The sequence below is a fragment of the Akebia trifoliata genome, chromosome 8 (genome assembly GCF_017979445.1).
Source record: "Akebia trifoliata isolate Shusen 1 chromosome 8, ASM1797944v1, whole genome shotgun sequence".
In the NCBI taxonomy this organism is placed as follows: domain Eukaryota; kingdom Viridiplantae; phylum Streptophyta; class Magnoliopsida; order Ranunculales; family Lardizabalaceae; genus Akebia; species Akebia trifoliata.
This window is the reverse complement of record NC_141382.1, coordinates 33,518,983-33,541,145: the sequence shown is the minus strand read 5'-3', so window position 1 is coordinate 33,541,145 and position 22,163 is coordinate 33,518,983. Positions and strand designations below refer to the sequence as shown.

At 33.7% G+C, this 22,163-nt stretch overlaps 1 protein-coding gene across 2 annotated transcripts; it reads right to left on the bottom strand.

Moving 5' to 3' along the window:
• Nucleotides 1-9,746: 9,746 nt before the first annotated feature.
• LOC147396566 (protein CYTOSOLIC ABA RECEPTOR KINASE 7-like) lies at nucleotides 9,747-21,901 on the bottom strand. 2 transcript variants are annotated; one of them, XM_086451423.1, is made up of 8 exons: nucleotides 21,745-21,901; nucleotides 21,125-21,266; nucleotides 14,775-15,028; nucleotides 14,458-14,584; nucleotides 14,076-14,349; nucleotides 11,010-11,142; nucleotides 10,219-10,305; nucleotides 9,747-10,123 (listed from the first exon to the last, which is right to left on the bottom strand). In XM_086451423.1, the coding sequence occupies exons 2-8, from the start codon at nucleotides 21,216-21,218 to the stop codon at nucleotides 9,998-10,000; spliced, it is 1,095 nt and encodes a 364-aa protein (XP_086307549.1). In that variant the 5' UTR covers nucleotides 21,219-21,266; nucleotides 21,745-21,901; the 3' UTR covers nucleotides 9,747-9,997. The 2 variants fall into 2 exon arrangements, with proteins under 2 accessions (XP_086307549.1, XP_086307548.1); XM_086451422.1 differs by lacking the exon at nucleotides 21,745-21,901 and adding an exon at nucleotides 21,463-21,678.
• Between the last annotated feature and the right edge of the window lie 262 nt (nucleotides 21,902-22,163).

Here is a 22,163-nt window from a genome sequence, read left to right as displayed (position 1 = left end):
CTAAAACATGATTAGATGTCAAGGCGTTGTTATAAATGAAAAAATTCTAACTACTTTAAAAAAATTTGAAAAATAATGTTAATTCTTAACGTTGAATTTTAATTTTAAATTTGAGAGTTCCGCAGTCATCTATTTTTAATATTTATATCAAACTCAAAAGGGGTTTTGTTTTGTGATTTTTTTTTTTTTTTTTTTTTTGTATCTAATTTTTTCATGAAACCTAAAACTTCATATTGTTGGATTTGCTAATTTTATTATGTATGTGGGCCAAAAGATCCTTAGTAAGAAGTCTTACTAAGTTAGTCTTGGCAGCATGATTTATAAAGTAAGGTTAGTTTAAGTAACAAACTCGATAAAGTAAGAACATTTTTATAATAAAATTGAAACAATAGCTCTGTCGGTAAATCTCTCTAATTAAATCAAATATGTACCTACAAGTCAGCTTAATTGAAAACTTCTCATCCAGTGTTATAAAATCTGGATCCATCGTTTGTCTGACTCATCGGGTCCATCTAAACTAGTTCTATTGGTGGGTCAAATCGATTGAACCTAAAAATAAAATATTCAATAAGTTTTTTTTTTTTTTTTTTTCTTGTCAAAATCATGTTACTTCAACTTTAAAAACATGATCCAAGGCTATAGGGATGTAGATTACAAGATTCTAAGAATTAAAAAAAAAAAAATGAAAAGATTATTTTTCACCATTAGATTTGAATTTGAAATTTAAGATATTAGTGACAATCCATTTTTAAAGTATGAATCAAACCAAAAATTTATTTTTATTTTATTTTATTTGGTCTGGGCAACTTAGAGTGTTATAGTCTTATATATTCAATGTGGCAATCCATGTGGGTCTAATAATTAAAATCTTACTAAGGGTATGTTTGATAAGTGAGAGTTAAACTTTCAAGAGTTCAACTCTTTTAGTTCGACTATCAAAAGTTCATAATGAGGATTAATTTTAACTTTCATGTTTGGTAGATCTTGATAGTTAAGAATGAATGATTTGAATTAGGGTTACATCGAAGAAATCCTTAATTCATGGCGAGAGAGAGAGAGAGAGAGAGAGAGAAAAGGCTGGACAGGGCCTTTAGTGTGATTGGGGTTGGGAAAAAGAAGAATGAGATAAATGACTTGGGATGGTGTTGACCAGGGGAAGAAGAACAAGGAGAGAGATGGCTGAGGTTGGTGTTGGGGAAGAAGAAGGAAGTAATGATTGGGGAAGAAGCAAGAGAGAGAAAGAGAACCTGGATGGAAAGCACAGGGGGTGGGTTGTGGCTAAGTTCATGGAACACCGATTATTCTCAACATTCACCCTAAGAGGTGAATGTTGAAATAAGGAAATGACAAATTAAATTGAGAGCTGGCGAGTTGACCATCAAAACACAATAAATTTAGCAATCCCCGCGAGTTACTAACTCTCGTACACAACAACCACTTATCAAACATACCCTAAGTTAGATCATTTTTTACTAGTTTATAAGAAAATACCTTAGCTCAGTTGAACATGTCATCAATTTCAAAATACAATGGGCATCTCAAATATTCATCAAATCATGAAAGGATATGTTAAAAATCATCCAAAAATTAGATCGGTCCTTTCACATACCCAGCCAGGTTATCAGTCAAATCGATTGAACCAATTGAATCAGATGATCGAATTGTTTTTTTTTTTTTTTTTTTCTAATTGGGTTTGTTTGATTGACTCAACCCGTGAAAGCTACTAGGTCTGGTCCAACTTAATACCCCAAATTTTGTACACATATCTCGAGAAAATCGTAAGTCAATATTATAGAAAAATTAAAATCACAATGAAAAATTAATCGAAATCGACTATAAGTTTGTGAAAATCGGAGCTCAGGACAATTAGGTTCTTAACATAATTTTAGTAATGATCGTTACGTCCTTCTAACATTATAAATACTAAACCTATAGAAATTTATAGAATTTATGCACACTTAACGTGTTCCATCTTCTAAGCCTCCGATAAATTTTTGACTTAATTTTTGATTACTTAGAGAACTCATTGGACTTCGGTGTAGGAGAAGAAAATGTTCAACACATCAAAAGATTCGATAAGGAATCAAAAAGCTAGGACTTTTGATCACTCCAATGAGGAAAATTTAGGTTTTCAACTAAGATTTTCTACATTCTCTATGGGTTCTTAGCGTCAATCATGTAAGAAACTTCTAGACCTTCCTAATAGTCATAGTTTTCAATGCATCGTAGTTTTTTATTGAAAATCTTGTATATTTTATTTTTAATTAGGAAAATATTGATCTCTTATAAAATCATGTTTAAAATTGTTTGTTTAATGTATTTTCTTGTTGAATCAATTTAAAAAATTATTTTTGAAGAGTTTGGACGAATTTGGGGAAGAATCGCTGAAAAAGATAACAAAATCCCTTCCCTTCGATCAACCCACCACCTCGATCAATTGACCCTTTACCCCACGAAGAACTTAGGGTGGGCAACTTTCGAGTTCGGTCAACCCACCTTTTACCTTAGTCGACTAACCTATCGTCCCACGAACAAATTGAGAGTGAGTAACTCTCGAGTTTAGTAGACCGAACTACCTCAGTCGCCGAGGCCTATATAGAAAGATCCAATTCAACTTGTTTTTAGCACTAGTTTTTTCCACCAATTTGTACACTTTTAGCACCTTAATTTCATTAAAAATAATTAGTAAATGTCATATTTTATTTGAGTTTTCCATTTACTTTGAATTATTTAATGAAAATAAATGATTACCCCACATTTAAAAACAATGGGAATGTTTTTAAAATTTAAATCTTCACAAATAAAAATCTAATTGAGCTCAAGAATAAAATGCGATTTTTTATGTTTTTGTCAGATATTCCTTGGACTTTTCGTTCGAATTAAGCTTTTAAAAATTATATGATGTTAAATCTCTTATTTAAAATTTCTATCTTCAAAATTTTATTTTCAATTTGAAGAACTTTGAAAAATCACTTTTTCGACACTTAGTAAAATTTTCACAAAATTTTCACAGCTTCGCTCCATTATTAATTGATTTCCCCAAATTATCTACATAACCTATTTTTGACCATTTTTTTTTCATTTAAAAAAATGATTTTTAGTAGTTGAAATTATTTAAAACTTCACTTTTATCTTTCTCAAAGAAGTATACAAGATTTGGTTGAAATTGGAAAAAAAAAATGGTTTAAATATTGAAATTCAAAATAATCACATTGTGGATGCAATGTCCTTGATTTTGTTAACGGAGAGTGTGGACTCTCATTGTTTGCATGTGGTGGCGAGTGGATATCCGGGAATTAATATTTACTTTCTGTTATCACGAAGTGATGATTGCATGTTTATTTATGATTCCGTTATCACTGTCTATTTTTACGAATTGAGTCATTGCATGGTAGGAAATCAAATGTACATTCCATACATTTGTATGTTTCATTTTATTTTATTTTTAAAATAAAATATATCTATATGTAGTTATTGTGGGATACATTAAAGAGTTTGTAAAAGTTTTAGGGGATAGTATGTCTTATCACATTTGGGATGACATACTATCTAGAATGAACAATTGCGATGATAAACTCCTATGTAGTATGTGATGCAAAGGGAAGTAACATCACAACTGAAATCGGAGACATCCTTCTCTATCTTTACCTATGAACTACGTGGGTGTAAAGGTAGTATGTGAAAAGTATGGAGAAATCTTAAAGAACCATATGCTTGCTTGATAGGTTTAGATGGAGATGACTAGTCAATGATCATTAACAATCTAAAGTAATTGAACGTATTGACACTCTATGAAAGGTCATGTATCTTATTGCCACAGTTAACGCCCAATCTGAGCTAGATAAATGGTTACCTTAGTGTAGTAAATGCAATGACTAGTTACAAAATTAGGAACTAACGATAGGATTCTATATTGATAAAGTTTGGAATAATTCAAATCCTAACTATGAGGTATCCTATCATGGTTCTCAACACTCTTAACATACACATTATCACTGCTTGTATTTAAACTTATTTAATATGCTTTTTTGTTTATGTTGAAAATTGTTTTGAAACTGTTTATATTTGCTTCAGTTATTTTCAAAATGTTTATATTATCTTTATTGTTACCTCTATTCGAAAAACTTGCATAGGTTTTCAAACGTAATAGAATGTTTTTCCTCACATTAGGAGACTAGTAACTTGGAATAGTATTTTCCTGCTAGGTAACTCCCCCGTTACTTATCATATTGAGGAGCAGAGTCTACTTCTAGATGAGAAGGGAAATTACTTTTACTAGTCCTATTTTCAGTTAGATGTTACAATTTCCTTTTTTTAATTTTATTTGAGAATATGATTTAATGTTAATAGGAGGTTTCGCCATATTTTCTTTGAGTTCTAGGTTACATTTCTGTTATTTTATACTATTTACACATTTATATCTTAGACTTATTAAACTTTTATTATTATTTATCACCATACTTATCTATTTATGTTATTATCATTGTAGAAGTGTTGTTTTAGTGCATTGGGATTATGACATGTAATCAAGGAGATACATGTTATTATTTTGGGACAATACACTAGCCTAGTTTAATCAGCTAGTCCTGTCCGATTTTTAAAACACTCTCACTCATAGACTTAGGGTTTTTTTACATAGGTGTCAATGAGTACCCATTTAACCAAAATAGAATTGGAATCAAAATCGATAAAGATTAGTCTTCGTCAAGTCTCTTGGAACTTGGTATTAAATCAATTGAGAACCAAATCAATATGACATGCTAAAAAATCAATAAACAAAACCATTTAAAGAAAAATTTCTGTGGAGTATATTTTTTATATGGTACCAACAAGTGACATGTGACACCTAAGAATACAATTCTGATTTTTCTTTGGTTAATCTTATTTGGGTGTCGGAGAGGTTGTATTGCAAGTACACCTAAGAGCAAAGGAGGCAGAGATCATGAGGAATTGTCATAGATCCCAAGGTAGGACAAGTTTTTGCATATACAATTCCAATTCTAATTCCATTGATTTGAGAATTGAAAATGAGACTAATAGAAATTGGAAAAAAAATTTAATTGTTCTGGTTTTGATTTCTATAGGAACTAAATAAGAATCAACCCATTACACCACCTTATTTTTTTTAATAATATCTCTATAATAAAAAACTCTTGAGACCCATATTAGTACATCACATTTAGGCCTACTTGAGAAAAAGATTAAGAAAATGTATATATCACATCATCCATAGATTGACTCCAAAAGAACTACAAGAGCATGGCAAGAACGTCTTTGCCATCTTCTGATCATTTTTTTTTTGATAATCAAGTATCCTTGTAAACAGCGGATCGGGCACGTATATGTGCTTTGCCTAGTCCATCGACCATGGTCTTGTCCAAGGACTAGTCCTGGGGAACATGCAAAACCCTCACATTGCACGCATCAAATAAGTGAGGGTGTGCACTCGTTGGTGGCCCTAAGGAATTATTGCTCATACTGGGTATCGAACTCACAACCTATAGACTTTCACCACTTATCGATTCAAAATTGCCATTGAGCCAACCCCTCGAGGTTTCCATCTTTGAATCATTAATCATCCATAGAACCATATTTGATAATTGGAACGCGTGAGTTGTTTGCTTTCAATTCGAACAAATAACTTACTCTTAAAAGAATCAAGAATTGTGGACTTGTGAAAAATAACTTAATAAAAAATGCAGGCATAATTAAAACAAATCCATCTCCTATAAAATTAGAAAAACACTTTCCTTACTACATTGGTAAGAAAAGTTTCGTGACCACATCACATTGTGGCATCCGAAGCCATGATCTAGTTGTACAAGACAAAATTCTATGAACTTAGAAAAAAAAAAAAAATTTAAACAACTAATTTTCACTATTGAATTTTAATTTAAACTTGGGATTTTCGTAGCTGTCATTTTTCAACACCTTGGATCAAACTTAAATTTTTTTTTTGATTATTTCCATGAAACCTAGAAGATTGTGGCGTTGGATTTCCAAAGTTATAATTCAACAACTCTTTGAAAAATTTGAAATCTTAGTAAGTTAGTACGGTAGTCTGGTTCATATAAGTATGTATAACTAGAAGGAGGCATGTGCAAACACAGATATCTATGGTTTATTTGTAATTTAAAATATTAATTAAAAGATGATTTTAAAAATTACATAAAATAAAATAAAAATAATATTTTTATAATTTTAAAAAATTAAATAACGTGATTTTAAAAATATAGGATTGTAATTTCTTGATTTTTGACAAAAATGATATTGATTATATTAAATTAAAATGTTAAGGTGAGGGTAGTTTTGAAATCTAAATATTGACGTGTAACCACATCTACTCCGCCTTGCCATAAAGATATTTTTTAACGTTTTTTAATTTAATAATTCTCATTTAAAGTAGTAAGCTTCCTAATAGCCGCGTAACATGGTTTGCTTTGTCTCTTTTGAAGACTTCTTTTTGGCATAAAAGGTGTGGTTTTGCTTCGTTTGTGCTTTTTTTTTCTTTAATATTCGTTGCACGTTGAATAGTACTGCGAGACTTTAAGTCAGTGACATTGATTGTTAATTAAGACTGGACGAAAGGAAAGAGAGGATAGGGTGATTATTCTTTTTTTCAGAGAATCTTATTGGTATATATCGCTTTCTGTGACCAGTAATGTTGTGCCTTACAATTATTTCTTTTTTATTTTATTAGAAGTTTGACTGACCAACAACTCGTCACTTCAAAATGATTCTAAAGCAATGTTTCTAATTTATTAAGTTCTATGCAATTTATCGTACATCACATTTTTATGAGAATTTGAAACATTAGCGGAGGGAAGGGAACTAACATATCATATGTAAATAGTTTTTTCTTTTTTTTTTTTGGATTGAGATTTATCCTTGGGATATGCATTGTTGGATACATATAAATCCCAACCATTGAATTTAAATATTAGGTTCATGTGACCTTTTATTTGAAATATTTATTTTCAAATGTATCGTATTGTATTGTCTTAAACAATTTAGAGTTTGTCCAAACCTACCAATATATAGGCATCCTCTTTGGGAGTTAAAAATGATATAAGAAAAAAAAGTAATAAAATTGAAAGTGTATTACTAAAAAGTATGATACATGAAAGATAATAACGGTGAATGATAAGAAATTCTTATATAGAAAAGGAAGAAAAAGAATAAATTAAAAATTATTCTTAAGATCTGTAATAAGATTGAATTTCAACCTCTCTTTATTTGGGGGGGGGGGGGGGGGGGGTGAGATCCATCATTATGCTTTATTATATATACATATATATAAGATCTTAATTATATAGGTAAAATGGGCATTGAATCTAAATTAGAATAAGTTAGTATTGATGTATACTAAGGATGATTTTAAAACTCATCTAATATCGAGATGTATCATCCTAATTAACTCGGTATCGAAATTGAATGAGACCAACTCACAAGTCACTTTTTTTTATCGAAATTTAATATCTCAAGTTCAATTTTTTAATTTTTTTAAATGAGACATCTCAAATATATTGAAAAATTCATCTAAGACAACTCGATATCAGGCTTAGACGAGACGAGATGCGAAATTGAGTTTTAAATCATGATATTAACACTCAAGAAATTACTTATTTTGTCTTACCTTCTAATTCTTCTTTTATCACAGGGTCATTTGCAACTGAAGGTAAAAAAGGAAGTGGAGGGTGAGTTGTCAAGCTCATGGGTTGAAATGTCAACCTTATGGATTGTGATGTTGTGATGAGTCACCATTTTAATCGAGTCAACTTGATTGACTTGGTCAACAAATTTTCCAACCATATTATTCAACTCGACTAGACTCTGATTTGCAACATCTTGTAGTCTATCAATAATAACTTTTTGAGACCTCTATCAATTGATGTATATCATTTTTCCAAAAAAGAAAAAATTATTCACCTTTCTTTTTATTATTTATGTATAGCTCTTCCTAGCTTTTTAGTTAGAACTTGGGCCTTCAAGTATTTACAATTTCAATCTCTGAAAAAAATGCATCTTAACTGCATTTGATCTCCCTATTATTTCTTTATAATATTCTACTTAAGATCAATTAAAAGTAAATAAAACTTATCTTTCCAGCCTTATATATTATTTCCTTTAATAATGTCGTGGGAGTCAAAATTTTGTCTTATATGGGTTAGTACTACAAAGATCATCCTCACAAAAAATCATCCCACTACGAAACTTCTTACCCTAGTTTACAAGTTAAAGAATCATCAACCGCCAATTTTTACTGTTAATTTGTAAACTACTGTTAATGAGATTAAAATTTTCAGAATTAGCTGATTTTTTGTCCATGGTGAGATCATATTCACAAAAAAATCAACTCATTTTGAAATGTTTGACCTGAATGAGACAAAATTTTGGCTTATCCCACTTTTTGTGGAGACAAATCCAAATGGACTTTCTCATTTCTTCACCCCTCTAACTTTACCGTATTTCCTCTTTAACCATGTTATTATTTTTCATCTTTTACCCAACCTTGTATTTTTTTTTCCGAGTTAAAATCAAGGGTTTCTACATAACATTGAACGAGAGATTGAGTAGGTAATAAATAGTAAGCATAAAAGCATAGACTCTTTAACAGCTTGAAGATTGAAGATTTTACCTTCTTCCTTAACATTGAGATTGCATCTCCTTCAACCTTAAAACCCCTAGAGATCACTACCAGTAACAAAGCTGCCCTCAATGTTATAATATCCACACGGGAGAATTCTTAATTGGCTAAGCTGTAAATAGCCCCACGGCTAAGGAACAAAGGATTATCCCAGATCTACACTGAGATATTGATTATACCGTACTCTCAATGTCTCAAAGTCAAAACTTAACAACCAATCTCAGACAGCCTAGGCACCAAGAACTCGACATATGATTTTTGGTGGAGGTTCAATAAATTCAAAATTAAAGATTTTTTAGAAGAAAAATTCAGGATTTTTTTTTTGCTTGGAAGATAATGGCATTTAGGTCATTTTCTGTTAGTCTCAGAAGCAAAACCTAGGTTAAAGTTAAGGGTGGCATATCAGCTGTTTGAAAACATGAGGGTATCTCTAATATTGACGAAAACATGGGGGTGTTTAAATCACCCTATATTTTGACATGTGTATATTTTTAACTTCATTTTGCTATTTAAAATTTGGATCATTATATGAATATTGTTTCTATATAGCTTTTGGAACTTTTCAGGTAATCACAAAGTTGCATTGAGGTATGCCAACCATTCGACAAGTCCCGGATGATCTTCCTCGAGAACTTATTGTCAACAAACCTTGACATGTTATAAAATTTCTGAGTCCAGGACTTAATTAAAAAGAATGGATAAAGAAAATTTATATCACCACATAATACACCAATTAATAAATATAACACACCAATATCACATGGCATAACAAAGAAAGAAAGAACTCACCCATATAGATACATACAAAAAATGGTTCTGAAACATAACGAAAAAAGAGGAAGAGATCGGATCTGACAACAATCCGACGGCAGCCAACTTTCTTCCTCACTCTCATAAAGAGCTTTTTCTCGCCTGAGTAGAAAATCAAATTGAAGGGGTCCTTCAGAGAAATTGGAAGGGTTGGGTGTGGTCATTGAAAAAAAATTATAGATTTGTTATCCACAACTTGACACCATATTTATTACCTTGTTAGGTGTGTTAAAGTAAGAAAGTTGGTAAGGCAATATAAGATCTCCGAATAGACAAGGAAAGAAAGAACTAGAAAATAAAGGGCTCAAATAAATGCATCAAACACAAACCCCAGATCAATTATGATTCGTGAATTCATCACAGTGCGAAACCAAGAACAAACAGAGCAATATCAGACCTGCAACTCATACGTACAATCACAAAGAGGACGAGGAAAAAATATATATATAAATTGACCCGACTCAATTTAATCTGCCAGAAAACAAGAGCAAACCATGCACAACACGTGAAAGAGAAGCGATGGGGAAAGTTACACCTTTCTTATGCCTCAGGAGCTGGAGTGGGGGGTTTCTGATTGAGAAGTGGTTGGAGTGCTTTGACAACAATGCTCATATTCGGACGGAATTCAGATTCGTATTGCACACATAATGCTGCTACCGCAGCTAGCTGTGTCAACAAACACCAAAGATACTTTGTTATCTTCTGAAACTGTCAGTGTGAACAAGAAAAATTACAACATCAATTTAACAAAGGAAGGAGACCTTAGCTACTCCTTTTGGAGGATATTCCCCTTTCAGCTTTGGATCTACACATTGTTTAACCTTGTCCTCACTCAGTCTTGGAGTTGCCTACCAAAAAGGAGAGAACGTGCTAATATTAGATTTGGAAATGATGGAATCACTGGAAGATACGTGCAAATAATAGATTACAAGTCTATTTTATTGAAGAAAAACAACAATGTTCATTTTGGTATCACCCTCATGAATTCTTCATCTTCCCACATCAAACTCTTCTCAAGAACGAGTCTCGAATGCGAATTTATTGGTTTTCTTAAATTCAGTCTCTATATTTCCTGAATTCACGGTTTGGGAATCCTAACCTAAATATCTTTTACAATTTCCTGAGATCTATTTATGTCACAAAAGATCCTAGAGAACATAACTCTCAAGTTCGTTGGATTTTCAATTTGAGGAAAAATCAAATTTGTTAAATTCAGTTTCATCAGTAGAAATCATAATCTTGATTGCTTTATTTCTGTTATAAAGATGTAGAGTTTAAATTCATGTTCTGAGTCGAGCATGTTTTTTTGCATAAAGAAGTAACAATGAACCCTAACAGAGTACCAAAAATTTTAGGTGCCTCTGATCTTTGGTTTTACAGCAATGTGAAAGGCTTAGATGAAACCTCTTCTCTTTTAATTATATTTTCTGCTCTGTTATGCTCTTTTTTTGTTATACATTTTTTTTAACATCTACTATGCCGTGGTAGGTCTAGCATTAATCATAGGATAATAAGAGGACAAGTAACAGTGCTGGCATGGAAAAACACTCACCCAGGTGACGAGACTCTGCTGCCCACGAGGCATAGTATGATCAACAGGTTTCCTGCCGGTTAGAAGCTCCAAAAGAACAACACCAAAGCTATAGACATCACTCTTTTGCGTCAATTGGCCAGTCATAGCATACCTGCATTGGCTTTTACACGTCAGTGTCATCAACTATGATGCAGGGATAGTTCAAGTCCTCAAGAATGCCCAGCATAATTATATTGACATAACAAAATAATCAGATACTGCATAAATACATCTGCAGTAGCATTTTCTCATTTCCTTTAGTATTTATGCTCATTTTCTTATCTCCCTAGTAATTTCCCTATTTTGTTCTTTGAAAAATATCTATATAATAAAACCCAACGGCTCTCATCCTAATGTTTCTCCCCCACATACGTAGGGGTTGGGATTTACTCCCGCCATGAATCTCGAGAAACAATTTCAACTTTATTTCCTTCTCTCTCCTCCCTTTCTAAGAATACCCCTCAACTTTATTGCCTTTTCTTTTCTGCCCCTTTCCAATAATACCCCTCCAATTTTATTCTCTTTCCTCTTCTCCCCATTTTTCAATAATACCCACTCCAACTTTATTGTCTTTACCCTTCTACCCCTTTTCAATAGTATAACTTTATTGTCTTTCTTCTTTTACCCCCTTACCCCAAAGAGGACGTACAGCACGGGCAAACTCTAGTATCTAAAAAAAATATGGTAACAAATGGTATACATATAAAAAAACGGTTTTCAATATTAAAAGTTCCATCACAGTTAGCATCATGTACATATAAAAGAAAATGATACAGATTTGAAGGTGCTAGCTTGGTAAGTTGGTAAGGTCTGTGAGCGTTGATACCATGACCTAGGTTCAAAACCCAGTTTCACCCACTCGTTACTAACCTCTAATCCACTTGTGTAAAAAAGAAAAAAAAATTGATTTGAAAACAAAAAACTTAAGTATGGCATATTTGCTCCTGGAGACAATAAACGAAGAGCCGTATTGCTTTTCTTGTACCAACAACTGTACATACAAACAGACAAGCAACCTAGGATCTCAAAGAAAAAACTTTTGGGTAATTGAACATCCTTTTTCTAAAGATGTCCTTCTTCTTCTTCTTCTTCAGTTTCAAGAAAACGAGTTCCCTAATTGTCCTAAAATTCCTAATCAATTTCATTGTCAAATTTCATATAAAATATGCAGCACTTCGTCATAGACCAACACGATGCTTGAGTGTTCTTTTGAGCTTGAGTGTCCTAGTGAGTCAGAGTTATCCTAAATCATTTTTTGGAAGAAGCACTCAAGCATCATTTGGTTGATCGTCCAAGTGATGCACAAACATCAAACTAGGGAAAAGCTAAGCCCACGACGAAGAGCTCTCTTTGTGAATTGGCTGGGTTTCAAATCACAAGTTTGTTCATTTCCAATTATGGGCCTAATATGGCTAGTATCAATTAATAAATATGACAAACCAAGAATGGAAGTGCATGTTGGATTCATAATTTAGTTGAGAATCCGAGGTCAAATAGGAGGAAGAAAGAATGAAGAGGGAGGAAAGTCCTTCTACAGACTCAAGACACTTCTTTAAAGAGTTGCAATCAAAGATGCCATGAGAGTGAAATAGAGGAAGAAATCAAACTCAGGGGTGTGTTCCAAAAAACCAAACTGAGCTCACTCGCTATGAGCTCAATCTTAAATATTGATGAGAAAACTGTGCAAACTAGAGCTACGAATAGGGAAATCAATGGAATAATCGTAATTAAGCCACCATTAACATACAAGGTGAGATGATAACATTAATTATGAAAACTGAATTAAACCAGAACTTCAAGTAAACAGCATTTCAAGAAATAACCTTTGGCAGGATCCTTATCTTGCATGACAATGTACAGCATTACACCCAAGAGGAGGGAGAAGGAAAGAGAAGGAGGGAGGGGGTTCCAATTCTTTAGCTGAAATTAGAACATAGTAGCTAATGTATGAAAAAATTACAAAGAAAGTAGTATTTCGGCCAGCTTAGCTATTAAGAATTAATGTTATAGTCCAGGAAGGTAAGTAAATATAACAACACCTGAATGGTAAACACTGAGATGGTTCAGTCGTTAGCAAAGTAGATTGATGGCAGCACTAGTAAGAAAGAAAGTGCAGGTTGAAGATTCTAAACGAGCAAGAGGAAAGCCAAAAATTGCATGGATTGAGGCATCAAGAGTATACTTGAAAACACTTTTCTTATGTTCGAATACAATTTCTCTAACCCTAAAGGAAGGCATGGATTTAGATATAATTGAATGGGGGAACAGGATTCATGCAGTCACCCATGTACTTGGGATAAGGCAGATGATGATGATGAACATCCCTAATCCTCTGTTAAACTAAGAAAAACCAGCAAATTTCCTTTTATTATTTAAGATCAAGAATTCAACGATGAAGATGACCATCAGCGTACATGATTAGCACTATGGTAGACCTTTAGCTTTCTAGCTTAGAAACTGAATACAAAGTCTTCAAAGGCGGCACCCCTTAAACTCCTCATATAACTAACACCAAAAAAATAAAATACCCAAGATGCTAATGGTAAGTTCTTAAATAAGGTGCTTGTCTTTCCTTCAAAAATTTCCTAATCGATTAGATACTTAAAACTCATCTCATCATAACTCCTACAACAAAACCCTTAAAACTGAGCATTTCCCCGGCTGTCCAAAATGCCTGACCAACACCTTTCTTCCAAACTGAGAACAACTTTTGCACTTTAATTCCACAAAATCTTGGCTAATCCTAATACTGAACTTCCAATCTGGCCTATAAAAAAGAGGAATGAGAGGCTGATCCCTGTTCCGAAGCCAATTTCCGCAGGTATTATATTTTTTTTTCATAAGTATAAAGATTTTGTAAATACCAAAAGGAGAGAACAAGGTAGGCTGAGATAGACCCAAAGCTACACAATCATTTGGAAGAGAAAACATTATTAAGCCATGCAAGCACAATGGAGCATAACAAAACCATGGAAAATATTGAACTATTAAACTAATTATGGCTATATATAACCATGAAGAAAATATGGGTTTCAGTGACATTACTCGGGGGCATGATAACCAAAGGTTCCTAAAACTCGAGTAGAATGAAGACGAGCAGCCATGTCAGGAGCCTGATTTAAAAGGTTGAAGTCTGCAATTTTGGCTTTGAAGTCATCAAATAGAAGCACATTGCTTGATCTGACATCCCTATGTATAATGGAAGGTTGGGACTTCTCATGCAAATACTCCAATCCCCTGGCTGCATCAACAGCAATTCTCACTCGCTGTATCCAGTCAAGCACAGGACCCGGTTGTGCTCCTTGGACTCCTTTCCTACCTGCAGTTCCACCAAAATAATAATAAAAATAAATAAAAATTACTAATATGGTGGTTCTATATCCTGATCTAATAAAGTGGGATAAAACTAACCCTCTAAATCCCATACCGTGCAAAATGTCATGTAGAGATCCCATGGTTGCAAATTCATATGCTAAGACACGAAGATTGCCTTCCACACAATATCCAAGCAACTCAACAAAATTTTCATGCTTCAATCTTGAAACCATGGAAACCTGAAATCAGGCATGCCAATATAGTCAGATGTGGAAGGAGATTTTTTTTTTTTTTTTGTAGAACTTATATGGCAGGACAAAATTGAAGCAAATAAGAACAAAGCAAATCCTCTTTTCTTGACCTTATAAAACATGCTTGAAGAAAATTAGTAATTGTAGGGTAAATTATTGGTGAAATTTGAAGAGATACCTGGGACAAGAACTCAGAATTGGAATCTTGTTCAGATGAAACATCAAGCTTTTTTATAGCCAAAGCTTTTTCACTGTCGAGGATTGCATAATATACTCTTCCATACGACCCTTCACCAATTAAAGACTTTGACCCAAAATTGTCTGTCTTTTCTTTCAGCTCATCCAAAGGCAATGCAGGCACTTCGATAGGTGGCGGTGCTTTTTGTACTTCAATATTCGCTGAAGGAGACTGCTTTGAGCCTTTTTGGTTCCCTGGAATGTGGCAACTAGATAAGTTTGGAAAAGTATAAAGAGAATATAAACAAAAGCTAAGAACTGTTGAACCCGGTCAAAGAAATATCTGATCTTATATAAGACAACGAAACATTTTTTTTAGTATCTTTTAAAAAAAAAATAAAAAATTTGATAAAATTCCTTGAAATCAAGAGAATCAAGAAATAGAAAAAATAAAGTTATGTAGAATTTCTAGGCGGCAATACTGATTTCCGCTAAGATATTTGGGTTGCACATGTATTAAAATAGAAAACAAAGAGGAGAAGAAGAATAAGATTAAAAGAAAAAGAGCAGGGATAGAGTGATATAACCTTGGAATCACACAAAGAATAATAGGGAACTTATACCAAAAACTCCACTCGAGAGTATGCACACAAAAAACTCATTGAAAGAAACTAATTCTTTATTCCATAGACTTCATTCTCCATAAAATAATCTATTACATTATTTAAATAGAAAAGACAAGTTGCTAAAACCTAAAGGACTTCTGATTTGGCTCTACCTTGTACTCCAAAATGGAATATTTCCCAAAATAGAAATATTCCTGAAATAGAATTTTTTTGAAAAAATAACTTCCTGGTGTAGAAACTTTCCAAAAATAGAAGAATTCCTAATTCGAAAAACTCTTAATAATTTAAAATACCTAATGATAAACTTCTAAAAATAATAGGACTCAAAAACCATAAAATAGGCCCATAAGCCCAATGACTAAAATAAAACACCAAAACTAAACTATGGCCCAAATATGCAGGCTCATGACCTCTGATGTACCCATCAACTAAGGCAACTGGGAATTACTGGACTGCAAGAATAATGTGATTGGAAGGGTTTTATAGGGATTCAAATAGGCTAGATTTGCAATAAATTGTTAGAAAGCATGCAAGGACAATCCAAAAAGCACTCATTGGGAACGAAGATCAGATACAAGACCTTTTCCACTATTGGAAAAGGACTCATTGGGAACTATTCTTTAAAAAAAAAAAACCAATGATCCACCAAGAACCTCATAATGAAAAAAGGATATAAAGTAAAACAAAACATTACAAAAATTGACACTTTTCGAAATCCAATAGGATTTTGATCCTTTCTACTAGAAGGTGCACAATGCTTATGGTACATGACATAAATTTCAAGTTTGAACCAAGAAGAAAAATTACGTATAATCAGAGCAATATACAAAGATTAGCTACAAGACCTTTTCCACCACTCTCATACTGATGGTTGAACCATAAAATAATTTATCACACTCTAGATGGAACATTTTACATTCCAGATACTCTCAATGTAAAAAACATTATTGTAACAACTCCATATTTGAGCATTATAGCTTTCTCACATGTAAATAATGGACCTAAGAACAACATAAATAAAAGAACTTTTGCATAGAGAGAGTTCACTTCGACAAGGTATCATTGAGTGCAAAACATTTTTTCCTTGTTTAGAAGTAGAGTAATTGGATTAGAAGCAGAAACTCCATTTTTTGAAAACTTCCATTGTCTGACACTGTAACATTCGTGTCAAACAAACACCGATATGCCTTCTTCTTTTTTTGTTACAAGTACAAAAAGGTTTCATTAATTAATGAAAAAAAGCAATAAGCTAACCTAAAAGGTTGAGGTGACCTACTAAGACATGGTTTGTTGGTGTTTGTGTTGTAAGTGTATATATAATAGGGTACTCTTGTTATGTACTCATTTGATTAATATAAGAAAAAGGTAGAGCAAGTGTCTCTAACCAAGCATCCTTACATTTCAAGTTGGTATCAAAGCCAAACCAGAGAAAAATCTGCCTTTTCTCTGATGACATAAACATGACATCATGATGATGTCGGCCCTAGTTCATACCCAAATGTTTCCAAATCCATTTTCCTCGAAATCAGTAAATCGTTAATCCGATGATGATCCTATGTTCTGATCGACATCCCCACTTAAGGGTTGGTCATTTTTTCTAGTAGCTATAGCCCCCATTTGCTGTTTTTTTATATCCACATGGTGTTTAAACCCTTTTTTCCTTGTTTTTTGGTGGTTCAGTGGCGCACTATTCTTGAACAATTTCACTTAGCTCTTTTGTTTGATCATATTTGGTCCAATTTGCATCTAATTAGACCTATTCTTGATATTTAGTAGGTTTGATTTCTTCTTTTCTTGAGTTTTGGGAAGATTTCTAGGCATTGGGTGATATTTCTTGGGAGTTTTTTTTTTTATTACCTAAATTTGTTTTTTTCTAGACCTTTTTTTTTTATATATATATTATCAGATGGAGTCTAAAAGCCTAGCACCTTCTTCTCTTTTTTATTCCCTTGTTCATTCTATCACCAACCTTAAGTTTAATGGTGATAATTTCTTGGCATGGTCTCAAGTGGTCAAGTTGTACATTGGGGGTTGATCGAAGTTAGGATATTTGAATGGGAATTCTCCTTAGCTTCTTCCCGGATCTATTGATGTTGACAAATGGGAGGCAAATAATTGCATTCTTTTAGGGTGGATCTTAAGTTCCATAGAACCCCAATTTGCAGCAAACTACATTTTTATGAGACTGTTCACGAGCTTTGGGAAGCTCTTACCCACACTTATTCTCTTATGGAGAATGATGCTCGCATTTATCAGTTGTTTCAGGAGATTGCTCACTTCCAATAAGGTGAGAGGTTGATTAGTGATTCTTTTGGAGCTCTTCAATGAAGATGGGAGTTGAGTCATTATGAACCACTATCTGAGTTATCGACAGAGTCAGCGACGATTATTGCCAGAAGCACTAAGAGACACCAGATTTATGATTTTTTGGGTGGTCTTCGATATGAATTTGAATAACTTCAAACTCAGATTCTTGCGACGTCTCCTCTTCCTTCTCTCATATTAATATTTGCTACTATGTTTAGTGAGGAGTGTCGTCGCGCTGTTATGACTTCTATCCTCCCTTCTATTGATGTCCCTCAGGAGCGTGTTGCGTTTGTTTCGTCTGTTTGCCCTCCCTTTGTCACTCTTGGCTTAAGGAATGATTGGGGCCGTAGAGGTCATGGACGCGATAGAGGCTGATCTTCTATCCTTTGCTCCTATTGTGGAATAGCTAGCCATGTTCGTGATTACTGTTATAGTCTCCATGGATATCCAGATGGTTAGCTTGCGCGTTCTGCAGCTCATACAGTTGTTTCCATAGCCTCAGACTCTCAGTCTGTATCTACAAATGTTCCTTTAGACTCGATGGGTGCATTGAAGGCTCGAGTAGTTGAGATGATTCGATCAGAGTTGCGATCTCAAGCTTCTTCTTTTAATATTTCTAGACCATCACCATCTTCAGCTCCCTTAGGCATTAATACTAGCTCTGCATTTGCTACCTCTACTTCATCTTCATCCTCTTGGTAGGTCATCGATTCAGGTGCCATTGACCATATGACGGGTGAGTTTGATAAGTTTTTTATGATTTCTTCTCCTTCCACATCATCTTCGGTTTCCTTAGTTGATGGTCCCTTTACTCCTATTCGGGGCGTAGAAGCCATCCCAGTATCTTCCTCTCTTTCTCTTTCTTATGTGTTACATGTTCCTAATATTTCCTCCCAACTTTTGTTAGTTAGTAGCATTACAAAAAGACTAAATTGTTGTGTTATCTTTTACCCTTCTCATTGTGTTTTTCAGGAGCTCAATTCAAGGAGGATTGTTGGTAGAGGTGTTAAGTGAGGCGGACTATACTACTTGGATGCTCCATCAATATTTCATGTTGCTTCTAAAGCCGTTGCCATTACTGTCCCTGATGGATCTATTCCTATTTTTGGCTCTATATTTTCATTTCCTATTGTAGCTATTAAGCATACCTTATTTTTGTGGCATGCTAAGCTTAGGCATGTGGGCTTTTAGACATTAAGTTCTATGATTCCATCTTTTAGACAAGTTCGCAAATCCATTAAGTTTCAATGTGATGTATGTGAACTTTCAAAGCATACTAGGAATGTTTATTCATTTGGCATGCATTGATGTCATTTTCCTTCGAATTAATTCATTTTGATGTATGGGGTCCTTCTCCAGTTACATCTATTAATGGATTTCGATACTTGGTTACTTTTATCGATGATTGTACTCAAACTACGTAGGTTTATCTCTTGAAGTCTATAGATGAGGTTCTTTCTAAATTTTCAAGAATTTCATGCTATGGTCCATACTCAATATGATGTTCTTAAATCTTTGCGTTTTGATAATGGTGGCGAAGACATTTCCCACTCACTTTTTCACTATCTTGAACAACATGGTATGTTACATTAGTTTTCATGTCCATATACCCCACAACAAAATGGTGTTGCTGAACGTAAGAATTGGCATCTTCTTGGTGTGACCCGCTCTTTGTTACGAAATATGCACATGCCAAAGTCATATTGGTCTATGGCATTGTTTATTGTAGGTTTCTTAATTAATCGTATTCCTTCTAGGATCTTAGAGGGTCGCACTCCTTTTCACTATCTCCGTCTTCATGATCCCCTCTTTTCCATTGAGTCCCGAGCTTTTGGTTGTACAAGCTTTATTCAAGATCATCGTCCTAGTCAACGAAAATTGGATGATACCGCAATCCATTGTATTCTTGTTGCCTATTCTAGGGTGTCTAAGGGATACAGATGCTTTGATCCTGAATCGAGCAATTTCTTCACTTCGATGGATGTCATATTTTTTGAACAAGTTCCCTATTTTTCTTATGATAGTCCTGCATCAGTTTTCTCGTCTCCTACTCCCTTAACTATTCCAGTGTTTTCTTCTGACTCTTCTTTATAGTAGTGTGAGCCTCTCACGTATATTCGCCAATGGTCTCCTGCTCCCTCCTCTACCCTACAACAACCTTCATCCTCATCGCCGATAACTCTAACTAGTAATCTCAATCCTTTAGCTATGCCTCCTAATTTATTTCATACTAATGCTTCTTTTGTTAATTCTTCTGATCTTGATTTGCCTATTGTTGTTTGCTAAGGAGTTTGGAAGTGTGTTTCCACTCCTTACCCTATTGCTCAACATATGTGTTACCAGGCTATATCTTCGTCTTACAGAGATTTTCTCTATGTTGTTGATATTGTATCCATCCCACTCTCTATCTCTATTGCTCTTATTCATTCTAAGTGGAAAGTTGCGATGGAAGAAGAAATGAATGCTTTGCAGCGTAATCATACATGGGGCATAGTCTCTCTTCTCCCAACATACTATCCTACAAGGTCGAGGTGACCTACTAAGATATGGTTAACCTTCTCACCACTAGCTTTGTACATGACGTACAATCAACAAAGATTTGTCTTCCAAAAATCTGGTGGCCCTGATCAAGCATTAAAATTTGTGTCTAGACTCTACAAAAACAAACCAAATAAAGAAGGCACTCTAAATGGAATCCCAAATGTAAGAACCTAGGACATAACTAGCTTGGGTAGGAATTAACATCATGTAAATGGACTTCACCAAAAAATTAACATCACGGCTCTTACTACACACACACATATCTTCTTTTGCAGTGGAAATAGGGCAGCAAGTGGTGATTGCAAGTAAATTAGCTATAACCTCCACTTCGCAATCATGAGATTTATTCTAAGGTCTAAATTCTAGGATGTATATCAACTCCTAACCAACACAATTAATTTCTGACTAACATACTCTTTTTGTTGGACAATAGGAATAGGTTGGGAACTGATACTTCAAAAGATGATCTCAACATATCAAATCTTCCCAAAAAAATTCTACAACCCATCCCACACTTTTTCAAACAAATCATAATTTATTCACAACATTTTGCCTTCAATTATTATTTATAGATTGTTTAGATGATTTTAATGTATTAATATGTTTTATACTTAACAAGAATTAAAGTACTACAGACACGGATATATCCAATATATGAGCTGTTCACCATGTCTAAACCACCAATGGTGTCTTGGGATTCACAAAACAAAAAACTCAAAAACCATCCAATGGTGGATGGTCTGTGATCAGGCACTGACACATGTGTCCTTAATTATTTTAATAGATAATAAGCAATAAGGTTTATCTTGGATTAGCCAATTTGCACAAAGTAAACAATAAGGCAAGTCAATCAAACGTAATAAATAAAGTAACATACCAAGTGCAGGGTTCCTTGGGCTTTTCAGGGGTTCATCTTCATGTGGATGGTAAGATTCTTCTACATGACAAGTACAACAGAGCCACCGACGCATCCTGTCTCTCTTCCTTATCTCAAAGAAACCAGGGCTAAGAGCATTTGCCTATCAAACAAAAACAAATTCTCTCACATTAACTTACAATAACAACAATTCAGTTTTTAAAAGAAATTAAAAAAAATTAATTACTTTTATAACGAAACCAAGATACTATTAAAATTGATTAATAAAACATGTGAGATACCCAAAGTAAGATCCTGAATTAAATGTGTGCGTGAGGAGAGGATCCATTAAATCTCACCAATAAACCGTATTTTTGAATGTCATCCATCATTTCCAAACACGAAGATTAAAATAAACCAAATTGAAATGTGTTTTCTTGCAAGCGATCTCTTAGCAAATTTAAAAAATAAATTAAGCTACGAAGGGATCCGCTTTATAAACCCTAAATTCACAAGAAAACGAGAGATTCGGAGAATTCAAAGAGTATCCCAAGACACCAAAATAATAAACGCTAGATCGACAATTCGATGGATGGATCGAACGATATGAATTGGAATTTATTTTGAAGGAGAGAGATTACCTGGTTTCTTTCTGTTGGGTGGGTTTCGGTTAAAAAGTTGTAATCGCCAAAACAAAAAAAAAAACGGCTAAGAAGGATAAATTGGGAGAACAGAACCGAAAGACGCGATTATAGATACAATTATGTTCACATCTTTTTATCTTTATTTTAAAAAACTGATGATTTGTCAGTGGGGCCCACTTTACAACTAGTCTTTATTCTCCTTGTTTGTTTGGTAACATAACCATCTCTTTCTCTTTTCTTTTTATGGAAGTCTTTCATATCTAGTCGCTCTCTGACGTGGTATGTAATAGAATCATAGATTTTTTTTCCTCGGGATACACAAATATAAATATTTATGGGGATGTGTATCTTGAGGAAAATATGTTAGTTATATTCATTTGGGCTTCAGTCTGAAAATATGTTAGTTAACTTTGCCA